This window comes from Aulonocara sp. 'chitande type north' Nkhata Bay, linkage group LG12 (genome assembly GCF_057382095.1).
Source record: "Aulonocara sp. 'chitande type north' Nkhata Bay isolate Kocher_YH1m ecotype deep benthic linkage group LG12, A_spYH_male_GT1.1, whole genome shotgun sequence".
In the NCBI taxonomy this organism is placed as follows: domain Eukaryota; kingdom Metazoa; phylum Chordata; class Actinopteri; order Cichliformes; family Cichlidae; genus Aulonocara; species Aulonocara sp. 'chitande type north' Nkhata Bay.
The window spans coordinates 15,288,484-15,312,888 of NC_141355.1; the positions used below are offsets into that span (position 1 = coordinate 15,288,484).

The 24,405-nt window shown below is 41.1% G+C and overlaps 2 protein-coding genes and 1 non-coding gene across 3 annotated transcripts; all 3 read left to right on the top strand.

Annotated features, from left to right (window-relative positions):
* The first annotated feature begins 523 nt into the window (after positions 1-523).
* LOC147317107 (uncharacterized) lies at positions 524-2,240 on the top strand. The gene is made up of 2 exons (XM_086312864.1): positions 524-1,001; positions 1,249-2,240. Exons 1-2 carry the CDS (start codon positions 633-635, stop codon positions 1,408-1,410), a joined length of 531 nt encoding a protein of 176 aa, XP_086168990.1. The 5' UTR covers positions 524-632; the 3' UTR covers positions 1,411-2,240.
* A 1,378-nt stretch (positions 2,241-3,618) lies between these two features.
* Positions 3,619-24,163, top strand: trpm6 (transient receptor potential cation channel, subfamily M, member 6). Its single transcript, XM_086313769.1, has 40 exons — positions 3,619-3,792; positions 4,554-4,633; positions 4,824-4,862; positions 5,487-5,676; positions 5,982-6,195; positions 6,453-6,577; positions 6,709-6,880; positions 6,976-7,150; positions 8,494-8,617; positions 8,699-8,771; positions 8,910-9,010; positions 9,645-9,779; positions 10,425-10,478; positions 10,788-10,922; positions 11,042-11,167; positions 11,316-11,584; positions 12,577-12,805; positions 13,975-14,127; positions 14,228-14,383; positions 14,510-14,638; positions 14,739-14,990; positions 15,119-15,293; positions 16,156-16,270; positions 16,349-16,545; positions 16,646-16,778; positions 17,969-18,407; positions 18,718-19,375; positions 19,682-19,773; positions 19,944-20,046; positions 20,293-20,339; positions 20,457-20,521; positions 20,618-20,643; positions 20,760-20,810; positions 20,953-21,018; positions 21,126-21,424; positions 21,547-21,629; positions 21,706-21,911; positions 22,006-22,057; positions 22,176-22,288; positions 22,968-24,163. The coding sequence occupies exons 1-40, from the start codon at positions 3,775-3,777 to the stop codon at positions 23,060-23,062; spliced, it is 5,964 nt and encodes a 1,987-aa protein (XP_086169895.1). The 5' UTR covers positions 3,619-3,774; the 3' UTR covers positions 23,063-24,163.
* Positions 13,438-13,520, top strand: trnal-cag (transfer RNA leucine (anticodon CAG)). The gene has a single exon. It is a non-coding gene; the product is annotated as a tRNA-Leu (tRNA).
* Positions 24,164-24,405: the final 242 nt, after the last annotated feature.

Below are 24,405 nucleotides of genomic sequence, written 5' to 3' on the forward strand. Positions count from 1 at the left end.
ACAGCTACTGAGTCCGCAGTTCTTAATGTTTGGGGGAGAGAGTTCCACAGTCTAGGGGCCACAGCTCTATCACCCTTAGTCCTCCTCTTAGTATTTTTTAAAGCAAGTAAGCCCTGATCAGATGACCTCAAAGACCTGCTAGGGACATAGGGCTGTAGCAGATCAGGTAGGCTGGTGCCAGTCCGTGCACAGCTCTGTAGGTCAAGACCAGGATCTTAAAATTGACTCTAAATTTAACAGGAAGCCAGTGTAACTGAGATAACAACGGTGTCACATGTGAGTACTTGGAGGATTTTGTCAAAAGCCTAGCTTTCCTCATCCAGTGTGGTCTGTGTTTTTGTGTCAGTGCACATATTTTCCTGAACCCTGATGTACACAAACCAATGAGTATCAGGCAGTGTTGTAAATTGCAGGAAGTAGATGAGAGTTAAGTGATTGGAGACTGGGTGCTCTGGGCGGGGCTAGAAAGCAGTGCTCTATTCTGATTGGTTCTTTGCAATAATTCTACTACCGGTGCTCATCATTTCGAGATCGTGCATCACTAAACACGCTCCTGCGCACTTTCGGTGTTATCCAGCAATTACAGGGATTTCAGGTTTTCTGTGCACATCGGTGGCGTACCGGCAGACTGCATGGCAAAGAGGCGCGCCGAGGACACTCTGCTGCACAACTCTCCCTCCAAGAGGTGTTTCCGCTCCCTTTGCGCTGTTGACATACAGGCGGAGAGCATGGCTCCGTCCGGGGGCGTGAGCCCGCCGTCCCTCCTGGCTTTGCTGGGGACCCGCTGCAGAAAGAGGCCGCAATATTTCGATGAAGAAGAGACCGCTTCTTATCGCAAGACTTCACACTACGATGCCAGGAAGCGTGCAGTAAATGTTTCGGCGGTGCAGACGTCTGGAAGTTTCCAAGACCGTCGCAGCTCTTCAGTCACGAGCTCCCAGAAACGACCACGAGAGGGCAGCGAGGAGCCAGATACCGCTGTTCCCAAATCTAATGATAAAGTAAGTTATTGAGAATATAACAGAAGTCGGGGATGTTCACTGCAGTTTTAGCGACCATGCAATACAACTGAATTTGGTGTGATTACAGTGAGTGTCCACTAGATGTCACCATTTACACATTCTAGACTTGTTTTTACTGTACTCTGTATAGACCAGTGAAAAGGGGACTGATTGGTCAGCAGGTAACAAAATGTTGCCACGTAGTTGCGTTTGGACGTTACATTTCTATCTGTCTGTTCCCTTTCAGGCTGATGAGGACGCAAACACTGAAGACTGCACTTACAACTCCTTCCAGTATTGGAGGGTGCCTTTACCTGAGCTTGACCTTTCACTGCTAGAAGATGCAAGCGCCCACTCAAAAACAAAAGACAAGTCAAAAGCATCTTCTTCTGACGCCATGGAGACTTGAAGATGATTGGTAGTACAGCGAGGCCTATTGAAAGCTGCCTCTTCCCGTTTAAAGCATGGGAACATGATGAGGACAATGTGATGTTCTTCAGCAAATAGAGGCATCAAGAACAGGTTACTTGAAATGCATCAAGGTGAGATGCGATAACCGAAACCTGCCAAGGCTGCCCCTGTAGAGCAATACAGGCTTTATTTATTTTATTTTTCCCCCTTAAGTGGAAAACAGTCTAATGCAAGATTTCACAGACCTAAGTGGAACTTTTTTCAAACCTTTTATAGATCCAGCAGATTTGTGTGACCAGCATTTAGACAGCCTGATAACAGCAGTGACTGATCTCCCATGTTCAATGCTGAGTCCTTACTTTGCAAACCTACAGTTGAGTAGGATTATATAAATATGTGTCTAACTAATTAGAGATCTAATTAAAGATGTATGCTTGGTCTGCAGATAATAGTTGCCTTTCAGAACAAATTTGGTCCAGTTGTGTAGGGTTGCACTTTTTAAATTGTGTGACTGAATTGTTGGTTGTACATTTTGTACACATCTGATTGCCAGTTAGAGCTGGTTGTTACATGCCTTTGTATTCATTGACAATAAAAATATATATTTGTGACTTTTCTTTTAATTGTTTGGTTTTATTTATGGTTTTATCAACGATAATGCTGACCACCCTCTACACCACATACTTGACAGGAAGCGGAGATCCATCTGTAACACATTCATACCACATGTATTCACATTTTATTAGGTCTGAAGTATTGTGGCCAAAATGATAATCATGATTATTTGTCACGATTATTCAAAGAGTGACAAAAATTTTTTTATTGCACTGTAACAAAAAATAAATAAAAATGCTTTCACATCTGTTAAGGTTTTTGTGTTAACATTCAGCTGATCCTCAGCTCTCTTTGCATACCATTTCTGTTTGGTAAACATCAGTTGTGCAGGGAACAGCTGTGGTTGGCGTATCCAGGCAGGTGGTCAGATGCTGCATTATAAAGCACTTTGGTTTTAAATTTAAAACAGTGGACTGGGCATCGGATAATTGTGCAGCCATAGGCTGATGTATTCACAATTACAAGAACTGAGCTGAAAATCAGCTGCAATGGCTCTGATGCAGTGATGAATCTTCAGTTGACTGCTCCCTCAAGAGGCCACCACAGTGAAACATCTGCTTCTATCTGACCCCATCAAGAGCATCCTCTTCTGTCACACCAACCCTGCACGTGCTCCTTCACTAAGTCCATGGATCTTTTTCATGGTCTTCTTATGTCTTGCTGCTCCTTTTTCTACATCCTTTGTCCAATGGAGTGAAAAATCAAAATTTGAAATTTTCCGTAGAAATTGCCATGAGAATGCAAAGAGGAGGGCAGGAGAGAGGTGTAAAACATGACCGAGGCTGTGTCATGTTTTGAGCTGCAGTTTAGCCAATGGTGTTGTGGAGGTTGTCAAAACTAATGCAAGTATGAAAGCACAACAGATTTTGATTCACCACATATCACCATTTGGAAAGCATCTGATTGGCAGTGGGTTTATTCTTGCATGTATAAATATACCTGAAAAGAAACCCACACTGGAACACTATCTTTCGTGGATTGGCCTCCTTAGACCCCAGACCTCAACAATACTGAAGCAGTGTGGGATCCTGGTGATAGAGAACAGATCAAAAGGCAGAAACACCTAAAGACCAACTTTGAATGTGCTTCAAGAACCCTGAAGAACTCTTTCTGAAGACTACTTGAAGAAATTACAAGAAAGTTTGCCTAAGAGAGTTTGACTTTGTGTGTTTGGACGTTTCAACAAAACTGAACCTGCACCTATTTCTAAATTTCCTAGCTAAATATAAATATTAGAGGGGTAGCTCAAGATTTATCTATCTGACAGACATCTGCCATATATTATTATTGTTATTATTAATATTAATATTATTATTGCAATGGAAAACTTGCTCTTCTGTCCTGCCCAAGTGTACAACCCTGTTTATTTTACTGCCACTGCAGGTGTTTTGAGCCTCACTGCGCTGTGTGAAACTTTGCTTGAGCCAGAGCTGACGACACTTTAGTAAGATTTTTGACTCACCAGTGTCCACTTTCACCAGTCACCACATTCCTTCATGAGAAAGAGGGGGAGAAACCCTTATTGCCTCAACCAATAAGGGTGTCTCCACTCCTTAAGTTTTCACCTCCTTGACAATTTAAGGAGGTGAAAAACTCCTAACCGAGCTGGAGGGAGGAGGCCATGAACTCCCCAAGGCTTCCTGGAAACCTGCCCTTTGGACCAGCGACTGATTAAAGGGCGCTCAGTCTTTGTCGGGAGAGTAATGATGAAGCGGAGTGTCTTTGCTAGCCTCGAACATGTTTATAAATGAAGTTTGCAGTCATGGTAAGATATATGCTAATATTATATATAAATATATATATATGTACTAAGTAGGTCAGCTTATTTCCAACAAGTGTACTTTTTACGAAATGTGAACTTGAACTCATGAGAAATTTGAGCAATATTTCTCTGTTACCGGTTTGCTAACAGTGATATTAGCAGCGCTTAGCGGTGATTTTAAGTTAGATAAAACGGTTAATAGTAATAAACTTTTAATGAACTAGTGTAGTAACATAACACGGGTGTTCATTGTGCATACAACGTGTTAAACTGTTGGTCCTGCTGCTGCACAATGGGCGGTTTTATTTAGTGCATATAAAACTGTAACAGTTGTAACTGTTTACTTCGCTAACCGTGTAGACTAATCAGAGGAAGAGGATGTATAGGTCTGTGTATGTGCTCATGTTTCCTGAAAGCAGTTCTCTCCCTGCAGTGAGGCCATTGTTAAATATTCCTGGGAAACATGAAGGAAAGATTACTGTGAAGGGGAACGAGGGGCTGAGTGCTGCAGCTCAGGGTTTTGGTGTTTGCATTTCAGCTTTCTGTGATGGGGAGGGATCTACACTTACTACACTGTTTGCTCAGCATGTGATCGACACTAAAATGAGCTTCACTGAGAAGGTCACTGATAAACGCGCTTTTTATTTCAGGACTAATGTGCTTCCACTTCCTAGAATACGAGTCAATAAAGAAGACAATATAGTGCTTAACAGCTCCAGTATCTGTGTGCTGTAAGTAAATATTTTCTGCTTTTCTTTTTTTAGTCCAGAAAGTGTTGGATTGAGGAAACCTTCTTCAGGAGAGAGTGTGTGAAGTTCATCCCTTCCTCTTGGGATCAGCACAGGTAAACTGGGATCTGATTGCACTGATTAGCTTTTATGATTCTGAGAAGAAACACACAGATTGTAGTATAACATTAACAGCAGCTATTTGAAATAACATTTTTCTGAGAGCAGAACTATTTGGCATGTAGCCCTTACTTCCAGGAATAGCAGCCATGTGGATATTTTGATAACGCTTCCTGTCTCTTTCAGATGTATTCCAGTATGCCACGTTTGCCAAAATTTGATAAGGTATCACTGATGAATATTGTGCTGAAGATGCTGTCCTACCAAACTCTTTCTTATTTTCTTACTACATACTTCTGTATTGTTTTCTCCACCCTCATTCTTTCAGCATTTCATCATGTCCTTTTCTGCCTTTTTTCTCCTACATTTGCACTGCACCGTTATGGGGAAATGGCAGGAAATGTGTGATTTTCATGGTCTGTTAAATGATAACAACAGCCAGACATAGAAATGTGTACTCAAGGGCAAAGGGAGGTGGAGAGGAAGTGTGGGATTTAGAAAATAAATGGAAGAATCACTGAAGGCTGGTTTAAAAAGTCCAGGTGGATTTCTTTCATCTTTTAGGGCTTGTCATGCGCCTGCATATTATTATTGCTTATTAACAACCCTGCCTCTATTTTGAGGAGCTAACATGTAGTTAAGTGTCACTGATAATTTTGTTACTGTTTTTTGGGCTCTTCCCTATTATCTAAAAGCAGACTATCAGAAATAGCTACTTAATTTAATTTATTTAAAATCAACAACATTATGCTAAAGTGTTGTAAAAGTATGATTGAAGTTAATCATTCTAAAAAATTACCTTACGATGCTTCTTCCTATGCATCTATGCAATGTCGTTCTATTTGCTAGATGTTGCTGCGGCCACCTGATAGGGGAACACTCTTGGCAAGACTCCCTTCCTCCATTGTCCCTCTGTCCTGGTCCTGGACAGGATGTGGAAGAGGAGTGGTCCATGGAGCGCCACACCAGGGCCAGTCCCACAAATGCCTATGGCACCGTAGACTTTGAAGATACTGCCACACGTGTCTGTCGAGCCAAGGTCTGTGAGTTTACCAGCTCTGTGCGTGTCTCTAGGCCAAAGGAACATTTTTTCAAAAGTAAAATGGTAAATGTACACACGCTCAAGAGACTGCTTCAAATATAGAAGCAAATGCTTGCACTCTGTTAATAAGACCTAGATTTTGATGGTTGCGTAAAGTTTTCTTTGCTATGATGTAAGCAGGCTTGGTCGCGATGCATGAAAGCAGAGATGCTATCTAATGTAGTGACAAAACAATCGGCTCAGCAGCACCTCAGAAAAGTACAAAGAGCTTCTCAGTTGGAAACACTTTCATGTTTTTCCAGTATGTTCGTGTTGCTGTCGACTCCAAGCCAGAAGCATTACTCCAGCTGATGTTGAGGGAATGGCAGATGGAAAGACCCAAGCTACTGCTGAGTGTCCACGGAGGCTCCGAAAATTTTACCTTGCCACCTAAAGTCAACCAGGCCTTTAGCAAAGGGCTGATCACTGCTGCCCTCAGCACAGGGGCATGGATTTTCACCGATGGCATTAATACAGGTAAGTTTTACAATTTTTTGTGGAGTATTATTTTCTGCCTATCTCCAGTTAGTGACTGGCAGCAATCTCATTACTTACATCTGAAAAAAAAACTACGTTGATCTGTGTTCTGTTTCTAGAAGGTTCAGTTTTGGTTAGTTTCTGTTAGGTTTCATTTCTGTATGGCGTGCTGTTGTAAAAGTACCCCTTGGATTTTAGTGCTTTTGTTCTTATTGTGTATTTGCTGTGCATTCAGCTACTATTTGCATGCCCTCCAGGTGTGTCTAAATATGTAGGTGATGCAGTTAAATCCTTTGGAAGCCATGACCTGAGGAAGAGAAACACAGTTGGCATCACACCCTGGGGAGTGATTGACAACAACATGGACCTTATAGGCAGAGATGTCAGTACTGAAACTGTGTTTTTGCACGTTACTTCATTCCTCACCACATTTTTTTGATATATGCAGAGTACCATATCCCACTGCGCTGCTTTTCTTTGTCTTTGACTGACACTGATTCAACATCGCTTCAGGTTTTCAGGCCTTACCAGCCTCTGGGAAACCCTTTGAGCAAGAGAGCCTGTCTCAATGGTTTCCACTCCCACTTCCTGTTGGTGGATGATGGAACGCTGGGCAAGCATGGCTGTCAGCAAGGCCTCAGGAGGAAGCTGGAGAAGCACATACAACTACAGAAGATACATCCCCGTGGGTGTTTTTGCGCAAAAACTAACAAAAGAAACAAAATAGGAAGCACACAGATTTGACTGAAGTCTTAACATCATCTCTTCTCTTTTTTGCAGGACTGAACCAAGGAGTGCCTGTGGTGTGTGTGGTGGTGGAGGGAGGTCCTTCTGTGGTGTCTACAGTGTTGGACTACGTCAGCACTGTGCCCCCTGTGCCAGTGTTTGTGTTTGAGGGATCAGGCAGGGCTGCTGACCTACTCGCCTTCTTACACAAGCAGACTGCTGTTGACAGGTACAGTACGTAGGCTGGTATAGGCCTGTAGTGGATGCATAGCAGGGTCTTTTTGAGCCAGCTGGTTTAATAAGCAAGCATAATTTATACTTACGGCAAAGTGCAAGTTATAACACCTTCTTCATGAGTATTGGGGCATATTTTAAGGTGAAAAAGAGAAAAATGGGCAAAGGGAGAATCTCCCCTTTACCGTTATATCATTAGAGTGAATAACTGTAAACAGATTTAGCACTTTTTTACTCAATTTGAGCACTCCAAAGTACTTTCCTTACAACAAGCCTCATTCACACTCCAGTAGATGGATCGCAGAGTTCAGTATCTTGCTCAAGGATACTTCAGTGTGAAGGCTAGGGGAGTCAGGGATTGAACCACTGACCTTCCAATTAGCAGATACCTCACACCACTGCCGAGCCGCATATGCCAACTATTTGAAAAGGCAGTTAGACCCCAGCCACATTCTTTGTTTTTTCCTCATCTCAGATGAACCCAAACACACAGTTACTAATATGATCCTGTCCTGCTAACTACATTTGAGTGACGTTTATATTTTAGGAAGGGTTACCCAATAGGTGTATATAAAAACTTGAAGATGATGATGCAATTAATTGATTGTAAAATGAGATAGAAAGTAGAAACTAGACAGCAGTGTCCTCTTAGTGCAAAAAAGCAAAAGGCTGCTCTGGTAAGCCCATAAATTAGTTTGTTAGACTCTTATTTTGACTCATTTAACATTTACCAAAAAGACACAGGATTACAAATATTAAATTGTTTCAAATGTACATTATCCTTCCATACATGTACTTATCCTTTCGCCAATTCAGTCTCATGGGGAGCGGAAGCCTAGCTATCATAGGGCGAGAGGTGGGGTACACCCTGGACAGGTCGCCAGTCTGATGCAGGACTAACATAGAGGAACAGGCAACCATTTGCCCTCATATTCACACCTGTGCGAAATTTAGAATCACCAATTGACACAACTCCACTAATTGCATGTCTTTAGCCTATGGGAGGAAGCCGGAGAACCTGCGCAACCATGGTGAGAACATGACTCCACCTTCTGCGACCTTCTCAGGACCTTCTTGTTGTGAAGCAAAAGCGCTAACATTGTGTTGCCTGGGGGTACACGTTGAACAGCATATTGCAGGCCTAGCACAGAGAGACAGACAACAATTTGCGATCACATTCACACCTACTGCCAATTTAGGTGGATGACCTAACAAGCTTTGGACTGTAGGAGGAAGCCAGAGCACCATGCAGGGAGAACATGCAATTCCACACGGAAAGGGTCGAGCCGGCCCAAATGTACACTGATTGTGTTTTTATGTTTGTTTGTTTGTTTTCAGACCGTTGGAAGCTGACATTAAAGAGAACTTCCTCACCACGATTGGAGATGTGTTTGGAATGGAGAGGACTGAAGCCACTGACCTCTATACTCTCCTGCTGCAGTGTATGGATCATAGACAGTCTGTGAGTAAAGCAGCCTCTGAGGCATGTGTGTGTTGTGACTGAGGACACTGACTACTAAATCAGCGTTTCTTTGAACAACAGATAACCATCTTTGACTCAGAGTCAGATGACCAGATGGCACCAGATGCTGCCATTTTGACCGCTACTCTCAAGGGTACTTGTTTCCTTCTTAATTATCAAACATTTTCTCTCAAGTGACTTTGATTCATTAACGTGGGACTGGAGCGTTTCTCTTAGTAAGTCAGAAAATCTGAGTTATGTTATATGTTTTGTTGCTCTGAATCAAAAACAGGCACAAAGGCCAGTCCATCAGAGCAGCTGAGTATGACTCTGGCGTGGGACAGGGCTGACATTGCACAGAAAGACGTCCTTGTATATGGACAGCATTGGCAGGTGAGAAAGTCAAAAACAAAGGGAGTTGTTAAGAGATATATTCTAAAACACTTCTTCAGCTGAGAATCAGAGAGGAGAAACACACAGTTTTACTTGTTGCTTAGCAAGGGCAGCTCTGAGCTCTCGCACGAGAGTGAGGGCTCAGGGACTCGCAGCTCTGAGACTGCCCTGGTCTTTATTTATACATCAGTGGGTGTTTGTTCCTTACATTGGAATATGGAGGTGTATGTGTGTGTGCGTGTGTGTGTCAGAGTGTGACCCCATAAATGACTTCCCTAAACCTGCTGGTCTGGAAATCCAACAGTTCATCTATATGTAAAAAAGGCACTTAGACTAAAACTGACATAGCTACTTTTATCCTACCGTAAAAAAATAAAAGAAGGTACGACCTTTCCCATGCTCCCAGGATGTGGGTGTGAATGCCAGAGCACTCTGGAATGCACACAAAGCCTTTGCAGACTATTAAGGATCGCACATCCTATCACTACCATATGTAAACTTATATTATTAAAAGATTATACTGACTACTAAGTACAATTTTCTATTGACAGGAGTCATTAATGCAAAACTGTAGTGCAATTGTTTTCCATTAAAGCAAAAAAGGAGATATGTAAATTATTTTTTACTTGTGTAGGTGGGCTCCTTGGAGCAAGCCATGCTGGATGCTCTGGTGATGGACCGTGTCAGTTTTGTCAAAACGCTGATTGATAACGGCATGACTATGAGCCGCTTCCTCACAGTCGATCGCCTTGAAGAGCTCTACAACATGGTTACTATAATATCTTAATATATCTGCTTTAAATATTTAAGACACTTACTTTTTCTTATTTGTTATTCATCATTTTATTAATCAAGGAGAACAGTACAATTAATTCTGTGAAATATATTTTTCAGAAAATAACATTTACTCACTGGAGTACTTTTGATTATCTTGGGGTATTTCCTCTTGCGTTTGGCTTTCACTTTGCTGTGCAAACATACAAAATCCCTTTATGTTTGTTTCTCTTGAATTTCTCTCACAATTCCCAAAGCTGCTTTGATCCAAATCTCAGTCACTGTAAGTGTTTTTGCACCAGGATCTCTTGTGTTTTATGGTCAGTTGCATCCAAAATATTTTCCCAGTAGTTGGTTTAGGATGCTTCTAAAATCACAGAGCTCTTTGCCATACATTCACCCTCAGCTTTCTCTATGTTGTCTTTATATTTGTGTATAAAAGCCTTTTCACTTATTCATAACGCTGGGATAAGTAGTTCCTTAAAGAAACAATTTGATATTTGTGGAGCTGTGATTGCATGTGCATTATGCAGCCGTTAAAAGTAACTAGTAAATTTGGTTTGCTTTGATTTTGCGCTTTGCATTTTCTCTTAACTGTCATTTTCTTTTTTTATATAATTATACAAAATCCTCCCTGCAGGCACAAGGGCCAACAGCCCGCTTCTTGCACCACCTCGTTGAAGATGCAAAACAGGTGAGTTTTGATATTGAGAGTAGCTGTAGGTGCAAATCTAGCTTCCCTTTCCCTCCCGAAAAAAAGCATTGTCAGCATATGTTGCTCCAAGACCTGTTCAGCATTAAAGAGGCCTTTACAGATGTGCAAGTTTCCCATGTGCACTAATGTTCCTCCATAGAATTGCAAATGCCAGCTTTGGAACTGTGCACTGACAGCAACCTGGGTGGTCCCTCACCTTTTCTGTGTTATAAATACACAGAAAAGCAGCCACATTTACATGTGCACAGTATATGTTTATTTATCGTGTTTGTATGTGTTTGTGGGAAGACATCCCTTCCTGCAGGTTATCGTCTTTCGATCATTGACATGGGCTTGGTGATAGAATATCTCATAGGAGGAGCATACCGCAGCACCTACACACGCAAACAATTCAGAGCTGCGTACAGCCGATTGCACGAAAAAGTGAGCAATGATTGTATTCTTTTTCTTTGCCCGCTGCACCCTGATAAAAGCCATTTAAAAATCCTTTGGTTTAATGACTTTTACAGTTTTCATACAAATGCCTGTTTTGATGCCTGTAGAATGGTAGACGAGACAGTTCAGCCACCTTTTCTAAACTCAGACATGGACTGATGCCAAGCTCTACAAGGAACAGGAGCCTCCAGGACCTGCATTTCTTTAGGACCGCCCAGCCTTACAAACGCAAGGTTGGTTTAGAGTTATTTTTTTAAGATTTAGATTAACAGTTTCTAATTTTTCTATCTGTTTTATGACAAAAAATCTCACATTCCCATCTATTGTTTTTTCATTTCCTTGTCCCTTATTTTTTTTCATACATCTAACTTTTTCTTCTAGGAGCAAGATGTGTCACCCAGTACCAGTGGGGATGTGTCTAGTCCAGGCCTTGATGATGCTCCACTGCTGGTTCCTTTCAACTTCAACGACTTGTTTGTGTGGGCAGTCCTTCAGCAAAGGCAGCAAATGGCACTGTTCCTGTGGCAACATGGAGAAGAAGCGCTGGCACGTGCAGCGGTGGCCTGCAAGCTTTACCGCTCCATGGCCTTTGAAGCACGTCAAAGCAGCCTGGATGATAACATTATAGAACGATTCAAGACGTATTCACTGTGAGTGTCAATTAACTGTATGACTTATTTTAAACAAGCAGTGATCCATTGCTTATTAATAGCAGTGATACACTCTGAAAAAGTGGCACATAATGGAATACCTTTTGAATTCCCATCTAAGCTCTGGTTTTGTCTCTTTTGCTGAAATATGTGATGTCATCGTGTTAAGATTTAAGTAGCTCTCTAAGCCTGTGTTGTGAGTCTAGCAAGGGATTTAAAATGTCTCCAACTTAGTTGAAATAAATCACTCGAGTATAAGACAGTGGCACCAATTTTAAATGAATGCTAATTTATCCAGGACTGACTGCCCAAGCAAATTCAAGGGTATACTGCATGATGCAAAAATAAATCTCCAACAACTCAAAATGTCATCACAGTGACTGCAGGTAACTCTGGTGTCAAAGTGCCTGCGTCTACAGTCGGATAGATTTTGACATATTTGACCTGCATTTAAGGTGCTGTCTAAGAAGAACATTAGGCAGAACTACAGTTTCCCAGTGAACACAGAGACAGAAGCAACATGTTTGACATAATGTGCTCTGGACATACAAATCAAAGATGGAGTTATTTTTAGGAGAAGAATTTCTTGCGGTCTTTGAAGCGTGGTGGAAAGGTTATGCTTTGGGGACTGCCTCGGTCTCACAGCAACTGGGCAGCTTGCAGTCATTGATTCAGCTATGAAGGATATATTAAGGATAAGGTGTGTCTGAAACTTTAGTTTAATTTGAAGCTGACCTTGAATGGAGCAGCCTAGGCAATATCCAGACTGGAGTCTCATTGAAATGTTCTTGGAAGATTTGAAATGCAAGAAACCTCTAAACCTTTTATAGCTGTGAAGCACCGTTACCATGCAGTACACTTTTTTTCCCCTCGGGACTTCATGTTACTTTGTATATGTGAAGATATGGGTGCAATTTTTTTTTTGTTCTTTCATATTTTTATAATTATCACAGAGTTGACATGCACATATCTCTTCTGTCTTTGTGTGTCAGTGAGTTTGGTAAGCTGGCGGTGGATGTGTTAGATTGTGCGTTTCGTCAGAACGAGCAGATGGCCATGAAGCTGTTGACTTATGAGATGGAGGCATGGAGCCACTTCACCTGTCTGCAGATGGCTGTCTCCTCATGTCACAGACCATTCGTCTCACACTCCTGCACCCAGACTCTCCTCACTGATCTCTGGACCGGTCCACTTAACATGAGAAAAAACTCATTCTTGAAGGTAAACCTTGCAGATAAACCAGATAAAATTCATATTTCAGTGTCATTTAATTGCATCACTGCAAAAAGAAAAATAAAGATAGAAGGGTACAGGGTAGGGGTGGGCGATATAGCTTCAAAATTATACAAAAATATTTCAGCAGAATTATAGAAAAAAATAGTGAATATGTCTTATCAGCAATTGCAGCTCACAGGATGCAGCATTTTTAGTCCATGAAGGGCATGTTCCATCTTTCTTTTCCTATTACCTGCTATCATTGAAGACTGACTAGCTAATTCAAAGTTTGAATCTCTTGCTACAAGCTGGTAGCAGCAGCAGTATTATAATGTCATAGTGCTGACACAGCATTGTATATAATGACACAGCACAAGTCAAATGTAAGCACAAAACTATTCGAAATTAAGTAGTGCTTATAGCACAACTGCTTAACACTTAAGTTTAACAAAAAAGTAACTTAACCTGTTAACTTGACAGGAGCCTGCACAGTATTGTTGTAAGATTCCACAAAAGCAATTAAATGTGACTGTCTCTGCAAAAGCTTGCCATTATTTCTAATATATTTATTGCAATGTTTCAGTCCTGTTGACCTTCATCAGGTCCCAGATTCTAATTTAGAATCCATTAATCAGGAAGTCAGGATGGCCGAGCGGTCTAAGGCGCTGCGTTCAGGTCGCAGTCTCCCCTGGAGGTGTGGGTTTGAATCCCACTTCTGACATTGTCTGTTTGCATAATTTCCTTAGGGATTGTTAAAGTATTCTGGATTAAACATATTAGCAATAAATGAGGTAGGGTGCTGCAGTTAACTGTTGTCGATTTTGAATTAGCATTTTGTCACATAATGAAGTTCTGTCTGGGATTTGATATCTAGGGTCAAACTTAAAGCCATGTTTTTCCACTCCAAAACCACATCGGTAATTTTCATTCATTGTTACATCTTCCTGTCATGTAGAGTGTAGCTAGGGAGCGCTTCAGCCATTATTTGCTGTTTTCTTTTGGTTCACACATCACCAGCTGCTTTCATCACCCCCATTAAAGCCTGGTTGTGCTAAACGATTGTGTTTTTACCTCAAGTGTTGTTTTATTTTTTTCATATTTTGCAAAGCAGTATGTTTTGTTGGAGGATGTTTAAGTAGTCAGACACGCTCTCCTTTTTTTTTTTTTTTTTTTAGATCATTTTGAGCCTTCTTTTGCCTCCTGCCATCCTACTTCTGGAGTTTAAAAGCAAAGCTGAAATGTGTCACGTACCACAGACACACGAGGCAATGCTGTTTGGACTCGACTCAGTCAAGCCAGCACCAGGCACCAAGGGCTCTGATCACATGGTACAGTAGGAGTGCAGTACTTTCAAATTTCAACTGGCTAATATTTTACAGTATTTCATAGTATTTCACCTCACTTGTATGGTTTACTCTACCCATGCAGGGTAGTCGTGATGCAGAGCAAGGACTCTCTTTCCAAGACAAACGTGTTGGTCCTGTGTCAGAAACCATGTCCTCTATAACTGTGCGCTGTGTTTCCTGGATCACAACACTCTATGATTTCTACACAGCTCCTGTTGTCAAGTTTTGGTTTCACACGGTAGGTTTTTTATGTTAGTTAACACACGATAAAACATTTCTCTTTCTCAAAGTGCATCATGCAAATGATTATTATACATTGTTCTCATCCTTCTGTCTGAATGTCTTTTCTCTGATTCAACTGTAGATGTCCTACTTGGCCTTTCTGATGTTATTCTCCTATGTTGTCCTGGTGAAGATGGAGGATCAACCCAGTGTTCAGGAGTGGCTGGTTATAGCATACATCTTGTCAACTGCAGCAGAGAAAACCAGAGAGGTCAGAGGTTCAGTTCTTAGCAGAATATATTAAAAAGTGTTACAGGAGAATATAAAATCACAAGTCAGTAGTAATGTAAGTTTCTATCTTTTGTAATTAGATATTAATGTCTGAGGCAACAAAACTGAGCCAGAAGCTGAAGATTTGGTTCTCAGAATACTGGAACATATCAGATTTCATCGCCATCCTGCTTTTCGTGGCCGGACTGGCAATGCGTTGGCACTCTGATCCCTACCGGACAGCAGGGCGCCTTACATACTGCCTGGACATAATCTTCTGGTTTATCAGGGTGATGGATCTGCTGGCCGTTAATCAGCATGCTGGCCCTTACCTCACCATGATCACTAAGATGGTGTGTACAGACTGCACAGCACTCACTGGAAACATAAAAAGTTGAGAAGTGTGTGTGTGTGTGTTATTTATTTATTTATTTATTTATTTATTTATTTTTTAGTAACCTCTCACTCTCTCTGTGCCCAGACCAGAAACATGTTTTACATTGTGGTGATGATGGCAATAGTGCTGCTGACCTACGGAGTATCCAGGAAGGCTGTCCTGTCACCAGACGAGGAGCCATCATGGAGCCTGGCTCGAGACATAGTCTTCCAGCCCTACTGGATGATCTATGGAGAGGTCTATGCATCAGAGATAGACCGTTAGTGGCCCAATAACACTAGATACTTATTAACCAAAGGGTTTTTTTTTAAGCAGTAGAATTTAACCTTTATGATTTTTGCATTGCCCTGAGTTCTTGGAAATACTGACTCGAAGATTGCTGCAAGGCTAATTCGTCACTTATCCTATTCCACTTGAATTAAGGTCATTCAAACAGTCTTACCTCACAAGGTGAGCTTTGCTTGACTCACCTTTGTATTGCAGTGCTTGTTATTGACTGCAGCTGAAAGGAGTTCTTTGTTTCAGAATTTAGACAACTTCACTTATTACAGGGGCTGATTCTTCGTGCATAAAAAATATGCTGCAAATAACAAAATCACTTAAAATGTAATTGGTATAAATGACTAAGGGAGTTACAGTACATGTAGGTCCTTTTGCTGCTTTTAGTTGAAGGTGTAACTTAGATTGTTCAAAAAATAAAGTTTGGACACTTCCAAAGAGCTATGTCTGTGTCTTCTATAAGAAGAGCAGCAAACAAATCAGTGCAAGGTCTGTCACACTTTACCCTGTAAACAGTGCCAATTCTCTTACTTTAAGATTTTTTTAATGTACTCTGCTCCAGCGTGGATTTAGGCAATCTCGGTTGCTTCTGATGTCTCAGACCAACTGAGTGATGTTAAAATCTGAGCTCTGTGTCGGCTGTACCATATGTTGGAAGACTCTGTGCCCTTTTCTTGTCCCTGTAGAGTTTTATATGAATCTGGTTCTAATTTAGCATTCATGATGCAGAAGGAGATTCATACCAAGTCTCTGACAGTTTTTGTATGATGAATAAGAATAAAAAAACAAACAAAAAACTATTGCACTGTGTGTAAGATCTGCGTATTTTTGTGTGTCAACAGCATGTCAGGAAGATGATTCATGTCCTCCTGCATCCTTTCTTGCACCATTTCTCCAGGCTGTGTATATGTTTGTCCAGTATATCATCATGGTCAACATCCTCATCGCATTTTTCAAGTAAGCATATTGAAAAATCTTAATTTATAGTAATTGTTTGAGGGGCTACCCTTCAATAAACCAAACTCTTGTTAACAGCAACGTCTACTTTGACATGGCATCAACATCCAACAAGCTGTGGAAGTACAACCGGTACCGCTACATTATGACCTATCAAGTGAGACCGTGGCTGCCACCGCCCCTAAACCTCCTCAGTCACATGGACCTGGGTTTGAGAGCTATTTACAAGAAATTTAGTGGCGACGCTGAGCGGGAAGAGAGAGCCTCTGGACTTAGTAAGTACCACAGCATATTTTCTGGAAAGGAAGAAAATGGTGATAGTTTAGCAGCTATCTCTACACTTGTCACTTCTTCCATCTCACTTGTTTTTACTAGAGCTCTATCTGGGCCACGAGGATCGCAAGAAGCTGCATGAGTTTGAGGAGAGATGTGTGCAGGCCTATTTTCACGAGAAGAGTGAATGCCCGCTCAGCAGTCAAAAGAACAGGATCAAAGTCACAGCTGAGAGGTAGGACTGCAAACAAGGGGCTTCTCATTTCTTTTGTTTTGTTCGATTATTTAAGATGAGCTACCAGCGCTTGTGTGTTTCTGCTGGATCTGTGTCTCGCTCTCCAACCTGCCATATCACTATGGCTGGAAACTTTGTAGCCTTGTAAATTTGTCTTGTTTGGGAGCCATGCACAGGATCATTGCTTTGATGTAGAGTTCCTTTTGTGTCCGATTCAAGAGCCAATAGATTATTTCTTCTATAACACGAACAATCGCTCTGTCTGTCATCACATTGTTAAGTTTAATATTGATAAGTTTGATAAGTATAATAAATAATGAGGTATACATACTGTGCCAAGATGAAAGCAGTTAACTCATGTAACTAGATTTAAATGAAGTATTAGAGGCGCATTAAGATAAAAGATTATTGTTCATTTTCACAATAAAGCCAAACTTTTGAGATTAAACTTATTATTATTTTGAGAATATGTGGAGATTAAAGTCGTCATTTTAAGTCAAACAACTGCGATGGCTGCTGTACCCATTGCAAACATTGCAAATTGCCTTGTGTAGAAGAGTTACTGAAATACCTTGATCAGTTTTCATATCATGTCTTGTGATACAACATAAACCCTCTTTACTGCACAAGGGTGTAACCATTGATTTTCTTGCATATGTCATTGCCAACTGTTTCATTTTTGCATAAATCGGGGGTTAAAATCTGGTTTTTCCTTCTGACCAGATGCAGCTTTCTGCGTTAAAACTGCATTTCTGTGCTTATCACCACACCGTGTTTATGTATTTAAAAATAAATAATTTCCTTGTTACTAAAACCAACTCTGAAGTATGATTTCACTAACTCATCTACACAAGACATTATGTAGAGGGTTTAGCAGCCGTAGCAGTTGTTTGACTTGAAACGATAACTTTAATCTCCGTGTTTCAAAGTACTTTTTTAATGTGCCTCCAATGCTCCTTCTTACAAACAAGTAAGTAGGTAGATTCTTAAATGTTTATTTACTTTGTCTCACATACCAGCTTATATATAGCTTGTGCTTGTATTGTGATCCTACTAACACAGGCTTCCTTTGCTTTTTGTGAATTTACAGCTGAACATGTGGCTGTGTTTAGTGTACAAAAAGCATTTAACGTCAGTAAATAAATCGTAAAAACGTCATTCACCATTTTTGCTCATATTTGTTCCATCAGAACAGAAGAGATGTGCATGATGGTGGGGGAGGTTTCAGAGAAGGTCAACTTCATTCAGGATAGCCTGTCAGACTTAGACTCTCAGCTCGGTCATCTCCAGGACCTCTCTGCTCTGGCTGTGGACACCCTCACTCTTCTTTCTGCATCCAACAACCTACATCAGGAGGAGACACGCCTGGCTCAGTGTCGGCTCATTACAGCATCCCAGCACGCCATCCCTCACAGCTGGACCCTTCCACACAGAAGTGGAGCAGACGGTGATGCGGCTAATATACAACGATTGGTGGCCAAGCCGTATAAAAGTACCCCGCCTTCATTGCTAAAGGGCTACACCTTAGCAGGAAATAGACGGGAATCACAGGAGTGCCATGTAGGAGTTAGGGGAAGCAGGGGAGGAAGATATGGACACACAGAAGAACCAGAAGAAAGGGCAAGAGAGGTGCTTACTGTTGTCTTCTAGTAATGTTGTTTCACAAGAAGGAAAGAGAATGCACTACTCCCTCACACTAAATACAATGTTTTGATCCTTAAACGTTTGTCATGTTAGACTCTTTGAAAGGAGAGGTAGTTGTTGCAAACCTGAACATGGCCTTTAGGGGGAGACAAGCTAAAAGAGATCCATAAAGTATCCATAAAGTCCTTATTTTAATGTGATGTAATCTCTTCACAGCTTTATGACATTAAAAGTAAATAACCACTGACTTAAAGAATTTAAAATACTTTGATAATCACTTATTTTTTTCCCATAGGATCATCCATGTGAGAATCAGCAGGGAGCTTCTGACCCAGGGTCTTGTGCGTCCCTCTCCCACTTTAACAGTGGAGGATTTTCTTCGGTCAGAGATCAGACACCCTGTGAGTCCTGTGAACCATCCCAGTGTGGGTCTCCTCTTTCTCCCAGAGGCTTGGAGTCACTCCATTTTAAATTCTGGACTTGTGAGCCATATTTGTTTACCAGTCAGGAAGAAACATCCATGGAAGAGGAGGATGAAGTAGAGGAAGAAGGAGAAGAGAAAGAGGAGGAAAAGACACAGGAAGAACCACCTAACATAGACGTGCACCGAGCCTCCAGCAGTGCTTTTCTGTTCGACCCAGAAGACATCTCAGAGGGTTTGACAAATCCTGCCTTTTCTTGTGATGATAGTCAGCCAACTTCTCGGTCCAGAAATTCCAACCAGTGGAGAAAACCCATAAAATCCCCAAGGTGGGCATGTTTGTCGAGGGACCGTCCGTATGGCTACTGCAGATCTTTGTCATCCAGCATGGAGAATATGACTTTCGCTGGAGCACCCCTCAGCCCAACCAGGGGATCCTTTCCTTCTCTCAATGAATCAATGAACAATGAGAGTTTGCTTGGTAGGAGGGGTTTAAAGAACAATACATCACTAAGATGCAGCAGGAGCCAAGGTATGATAACGCATGGGTTTGAAAATCAAGTTAATCTTTGGACGCTGATGGTTTAAAGCAATGAGTTTGCATGAAGAGCTTTGTGATATGTAGCACATGCAAATCTTAACAATTTTGCAAGTCAGAACCAACAATGTCATAAAAGAACTTTAAGGGTCATTCAGGTCATAAGCAGTCATTTTCTCTGTATCTTGCCCCTGATGAAAATGATCAAAAGGAAATTTTGAAAATCTGTGTGTACCTTGTCTATTTTTTTATCATGCATTTACACACAATAACAGATAATGTACGTCTGTGTTTCTGCAGAGTGGTCCAAATCATCTGACTTTACTCAGGTCTTGGACAGCAAAGGCAAAAACAAAAAGACCGTGAAGATACGAGAGAGCAATCTAGATTTGGTAATATGAAAAAAGTTGTGCTCCTCATAGCAGAGGATCAGTCAGGTGCAAAACATGGCACAAAGTCATAAAACTAAATCCCTGCTATCTTTGTGAATGGGTTTTTCATTTTCGTTTGGTGGTTCTTTACAGAGAAGCTTTTCCATCTCTTTATTTGTTTTGGAAAATAGAGAGCCATGCATTCCCAGTTGTCTGATGTCAGCTGGGGAAGGCGCCGGAGGTTGATAGGAGAACCCACAAGTCGGTCGGCTTCAACCAGCCTCAGTCAGCTCAGTAAGACCTGCATTTAGATAGAGTACATGTTGTATTTGTACCCAGAGCTTTCAGAGAGCATATGCTAGTATGCATCACTCTGCTTCCTCTGTATGTATGTACAGTAGAACAAGAAGAACGACAAGGGTTGTTTTTTCATATTAAAAGAAACAAAGTTTGATATGTGTATGTGCGATGTTTAAATTATCAACCACTTGAAGTTTCTTATGTTTTACTTAAAAACTGTTAATATCAATATTTTTTCAGATTTTGAACAACTGGATTTGCTGCAGAAACAGGTCTTTTCGCATCAGGTAAAGATGTGGTAAAGTGTGGTAACAATATTTTGTAATTTGTGGTAACATTAGCGATAGTAATGCTAAAATAATTAGTGTAAAATATGTCAGTGTTCTTGCTTTGATTACTGGTAGGATGTATGGAGCCCCACGCACTCAGCTTGGAACAGCTGGGCCAGGTCCATGAGTCGCAGGTCTTCGTAAGTCTCCTTTCTTTTTTAGCCTTCCAGATTTACCCTGAATTTATCGAAACTTTTTACTTAAACGTAACAATGTTTTCTTGATGCCTGTTGCAGAATACAGAGTGGCATTTCAGCTGAAGGTATTTCTGGACGTACAGATTGAATACATTTTCTGTAACATGTGGTCATGTAGTGTCTGTTATAGTGAGATGTATTTGTTTTGTTTTTTAATGCCCTGTAATCTTACCTGCTGCAGCCAAGAACTCCTCATTCCAGTCCACTGACAGTTTGTATCCACACTACTCAGGTATTTACACGATCTGCAGAAAATTATCTAAATTAAATAATAGATCCTGAAAGGATCATCTATTGTGCATCTATTGTTTTTGTGATTTCTCGTACATTAGCTCATCTGTAGTTTTGCCTGTATCGTGCCTGTGTGTTAACAGCTGTGGAGAGAAACAATTTGATGAGACTGGCTCAGACCATCCCTTTCACTCCTGTCTCAATCATGGGTAACTTGCTTGTTTGATTTAGGATTTATTTATTTTTTCATTACTGTTGTTTTACCCCCAAAATCCATTTCTGTGCACTTAATCAAGTTTTTGAACATTCTCTGTAGGAGGTGAAGAGGTGAGCGTTTACTCTCTGGAGGAAGTAGCCTCTGATGCTGACCCTGAATCCAGCTCAGTGTCTTCCTGGTCATCACGAGGCCTGTCTGCAATCCTGCAGCCCCTCTTGAGCGAAGAAGGCTCTTTGGATGGGGGCCTCCGGCAGGGCCGCCGGGTTCTCTGTACATGGGCAGAACAGGATGTGCTCAGACCCGGGCTGGTATACGTGGTGAAAGGTTTCAGACCAGAGGTGGTTCGTGTCTGTAAGAAGTACTTCCATGGTAGCACAGCACTGCAGCTTTGTTTAAGGGTAAATCTTTCAAGTAATCAAGGATTCGTCTACATTTGCTGGTTAGCAAATCTTTTACTTTTCACAGTTTTGAATTGAGTTTCAAGTACTTCTAACACTATGATCAATTTTTGTTTGTGAAGGAGATACAGCAGCAGAGAGCGGCCCAGAAGATGATGCAAGTGTTTAACCAAGTCAAACCTGATGATTTGCACCACTCACCAAGGTCACTATTTTATCTTTCCTATGTGTGTGTGTTAGGTGTGTCCGTGCATTTAATAACTGCCCCTTCTATCCACCAGATTTCTTGACGTATCACTGGTCCTCTGGCATTCTAATGGTCAGTGGCTGACGATTGAAAGGAATATGTCTGGTGACTTCATGAAATACAACAACAACACGGGAGAAGAGATCACCCCCTGCTGTTCACTGGAAGAAATGCTTCTAGCCTTTTCCCACTGGACCTACGAGTACTCACGCAGAGAGCTGCTGGTGCTCGACATACAAGGCAGATACTTTTACTTTACTTTGCATGTTTGTAGTTGCACATGTGAGATGTTGAGTCTTTTTTTTAAAATCTGTTCCCTTATTCCTTTTGACAGGAGTGGGAGAGGAGCTGACTGATCCGACAGTCATTATGGCAGAGGACCAGAGGTGCAGTAACCATTTCTGCTATGCGTATAAGTGATATTTATATTCTCTGATTTTAGAAATTCACATTTTATCCCATATGTACTGATGAAAGTCTGCACTCTGACTGACTCTGTTGCAGTGTTAGCAGGGGTGAGATGCTTTTTGGACCTGATAATCTTGGAGACGCTGGCATCAATGGTTTCCTGCAGAAACACTCTTGCAGCGCCTGGTGCCACAGACTAGGTCTAAAAGGTCAGAAACATACAAAACCTTGTCTACTGTTTTTTTTCTGATCCAGTGTGTGACATGTGGATTAGCATTTCATTGTATGTACCTGTTTTTGCACATGTGTGCATACATGCCTTTGTATGTCACCTCGGTGTCGTCACTCAGGAGGCCAGCTTGGCTCAGAGAGAAATCCCCAGCAACTTCAAATAAAGACGGCACACACGAACAGCCAGCTAATTAAGCTGCGAGTGTTCGTTTATTTCTATAACAACAGTAGTGTTTGAGGCATGAGGGAGGGCCCGTCTTTGTGCTGAGCGGCCTTTGATTATGTATTAATCATGTCTTTGTGCTGGCGATGTGCTGCTGAGACATTAGCTTTGATTAGCTATTAATTAACGTCTCTGGGTAGACATGATACCGGCATCTAGAGGATAACTGCGCGGAAAGAAACTGTGCTCACAAACAAACAAGCCCAGCAAACAAACACGCAAACACTCAGACACAGTTGTTTTGATATTTCAAAGGTACGTTGTGTTTCCTCTTCCTCTTCTTGTGTCCTCTCCAAGATTTCACCAACAAATCAAACCAAATTATTTATGCTGGATGCGTGGATTTCCTCCCAGGCCTGTCAGTATTCTCTTTCTTGTGGTAATGACTGTGTTATTGGAGCGACATGTCGCTAACTGATGTTTCTGTTGTTCAGATTTAAGAAACCATCCGGACAGCTGCGAGAACAGCACTGATGCGGAGCCAACGTCGGGGACAGAAGAGCAAGAAGACGATGAAACCAGGAAGTGACCTTTGACTCAGGAAGTAGGGAAAAGAAAGCATGGGAACTTTTATAGGTGTCTTTCGTAAACACAAGTTCTGCCTCTTCACAAAAGATCCTTGATAATACCAAAGATTTTGCACTAAGGATGTTTATAGATTTTCAGGGTTAATGAAGGAAAAGCGGTAATCAGAAAACTTTATATAAAAAGATAAAAATATAACTTGTTATTTAACTGTATGTGATAATTCGTGATAGAAAAAACTGTAAAATAAAATGCAGTTTTTGTACTATTTTTAGTTCAGTATATAACTAATAGCTGTATTTTCTCAGGAGACATTATGGATTAATCTGATATATAATATTATGATTTGTATGTGAGTTAGAAAAATGAAGCAGAATCTCACCCATAAAATTTCTTTTTATTTTTTTTCTTCCCACAACAAAATGTCTACAAAAGCGATAAAATATAGAATTTAACAAAAAAAAATCACTTCAGACCTTCACATTGTATATACATCTCAAAGGAGAACTCACTAAGGCCCCTGCATGGCTCTGAACTTCGACCCAGTCTGATCCATCGTTTATGGGCGTGACTCACTTTATTGCAGATGCATGCTTTTACACACACAGTCACTCTTTCGTTCTCGTCTGAAAATGAAGCGTTGGACAGTAGAGCTCGTGGATTTATGGCAGAGTCAGAGTTCAGAGTCAAGCAGAGTCCTCACCAAATGAAAAAGCATAAAATGTAAAAACGGTTCATCAGCGTAATCACATACAGGTTTTTCCTCAGAGTTCCCCTTTTTTGATTGGTTTCTCAAGTAAACTCACACCGTAAAGCATCTACGCCCCACTCTGCCAATCCTTCCACTCCTCACTAGCTATGGCACTTTGAAAACAAACAAATGTCTCTTTTTTTTTGTATTTTTTCTGTTTTTGTCCTTGTTGTTGTTGTTTTGTTAGTCCTGTGTAAAAGAGGTTCTGTAGCCTAAGTACCTTTTAGGTTTTGGTTACAGATTGCTACATTTTGTTTTATTTGCTCTTGCTGGGATGCAAAGACATTCTAAACAATAAATTAACAAATTTTCAACACTACTCCAATTGCACAAATGTGTAATGCATCAAGAAAGTTTACAAAGCATTGGTAGAGCAGAACGTCATCTCACATCTCGTTTTCTTCCTCACACGCACACATTCACGCGCACACAGCTTTTTCTCAGGAAAGGGAGAAGAAGGTTTGGATTGTGTTCGACTAAGTGTAGGAAACATTTCAAACTCAGCATGTTTTAAAAAATTGTCTGCGCAATTTGTCCGAGTCACGTCGAAGAGCCGACGACTGCTCGTTTGTGCGCTCCGTGATGTCATTCTGTGT

Bases quoted from the DNA above. Each gene is read 5' to 3' on its own strand.
- LOC147317107 (XM_086312864.1), top strand. From the start codon at position 633: ATGGCAAAGAGGCGCGCCGAGGACACTCTGCTGCACAACTCTCCCTCC. The intron at 1,002-1,248 runs GTAAGTTATTGA...GTTCCCTTTCAG, and splicing joins TTCCCAAATCTAATGATAAA to GCTGATGAGGACGCAAACAC.
- trpm6 (XM_086313769.1), top strand. The intron at 4,863-5,486 runs GTATCACTGATG...TCTATTTGCTAG, and splicing joins GTTTGCCAAAATTTGATAAG to ATGTTGCTGCGGCCACCTGA. The intron at 10,479-10,787 runs GTGAGTTTTGAT...GTTTGTGGGAAG, and splicing joins TCGTTGAAGATGCAAAACAG to ACATCCCTTCCTGCAGGTTA.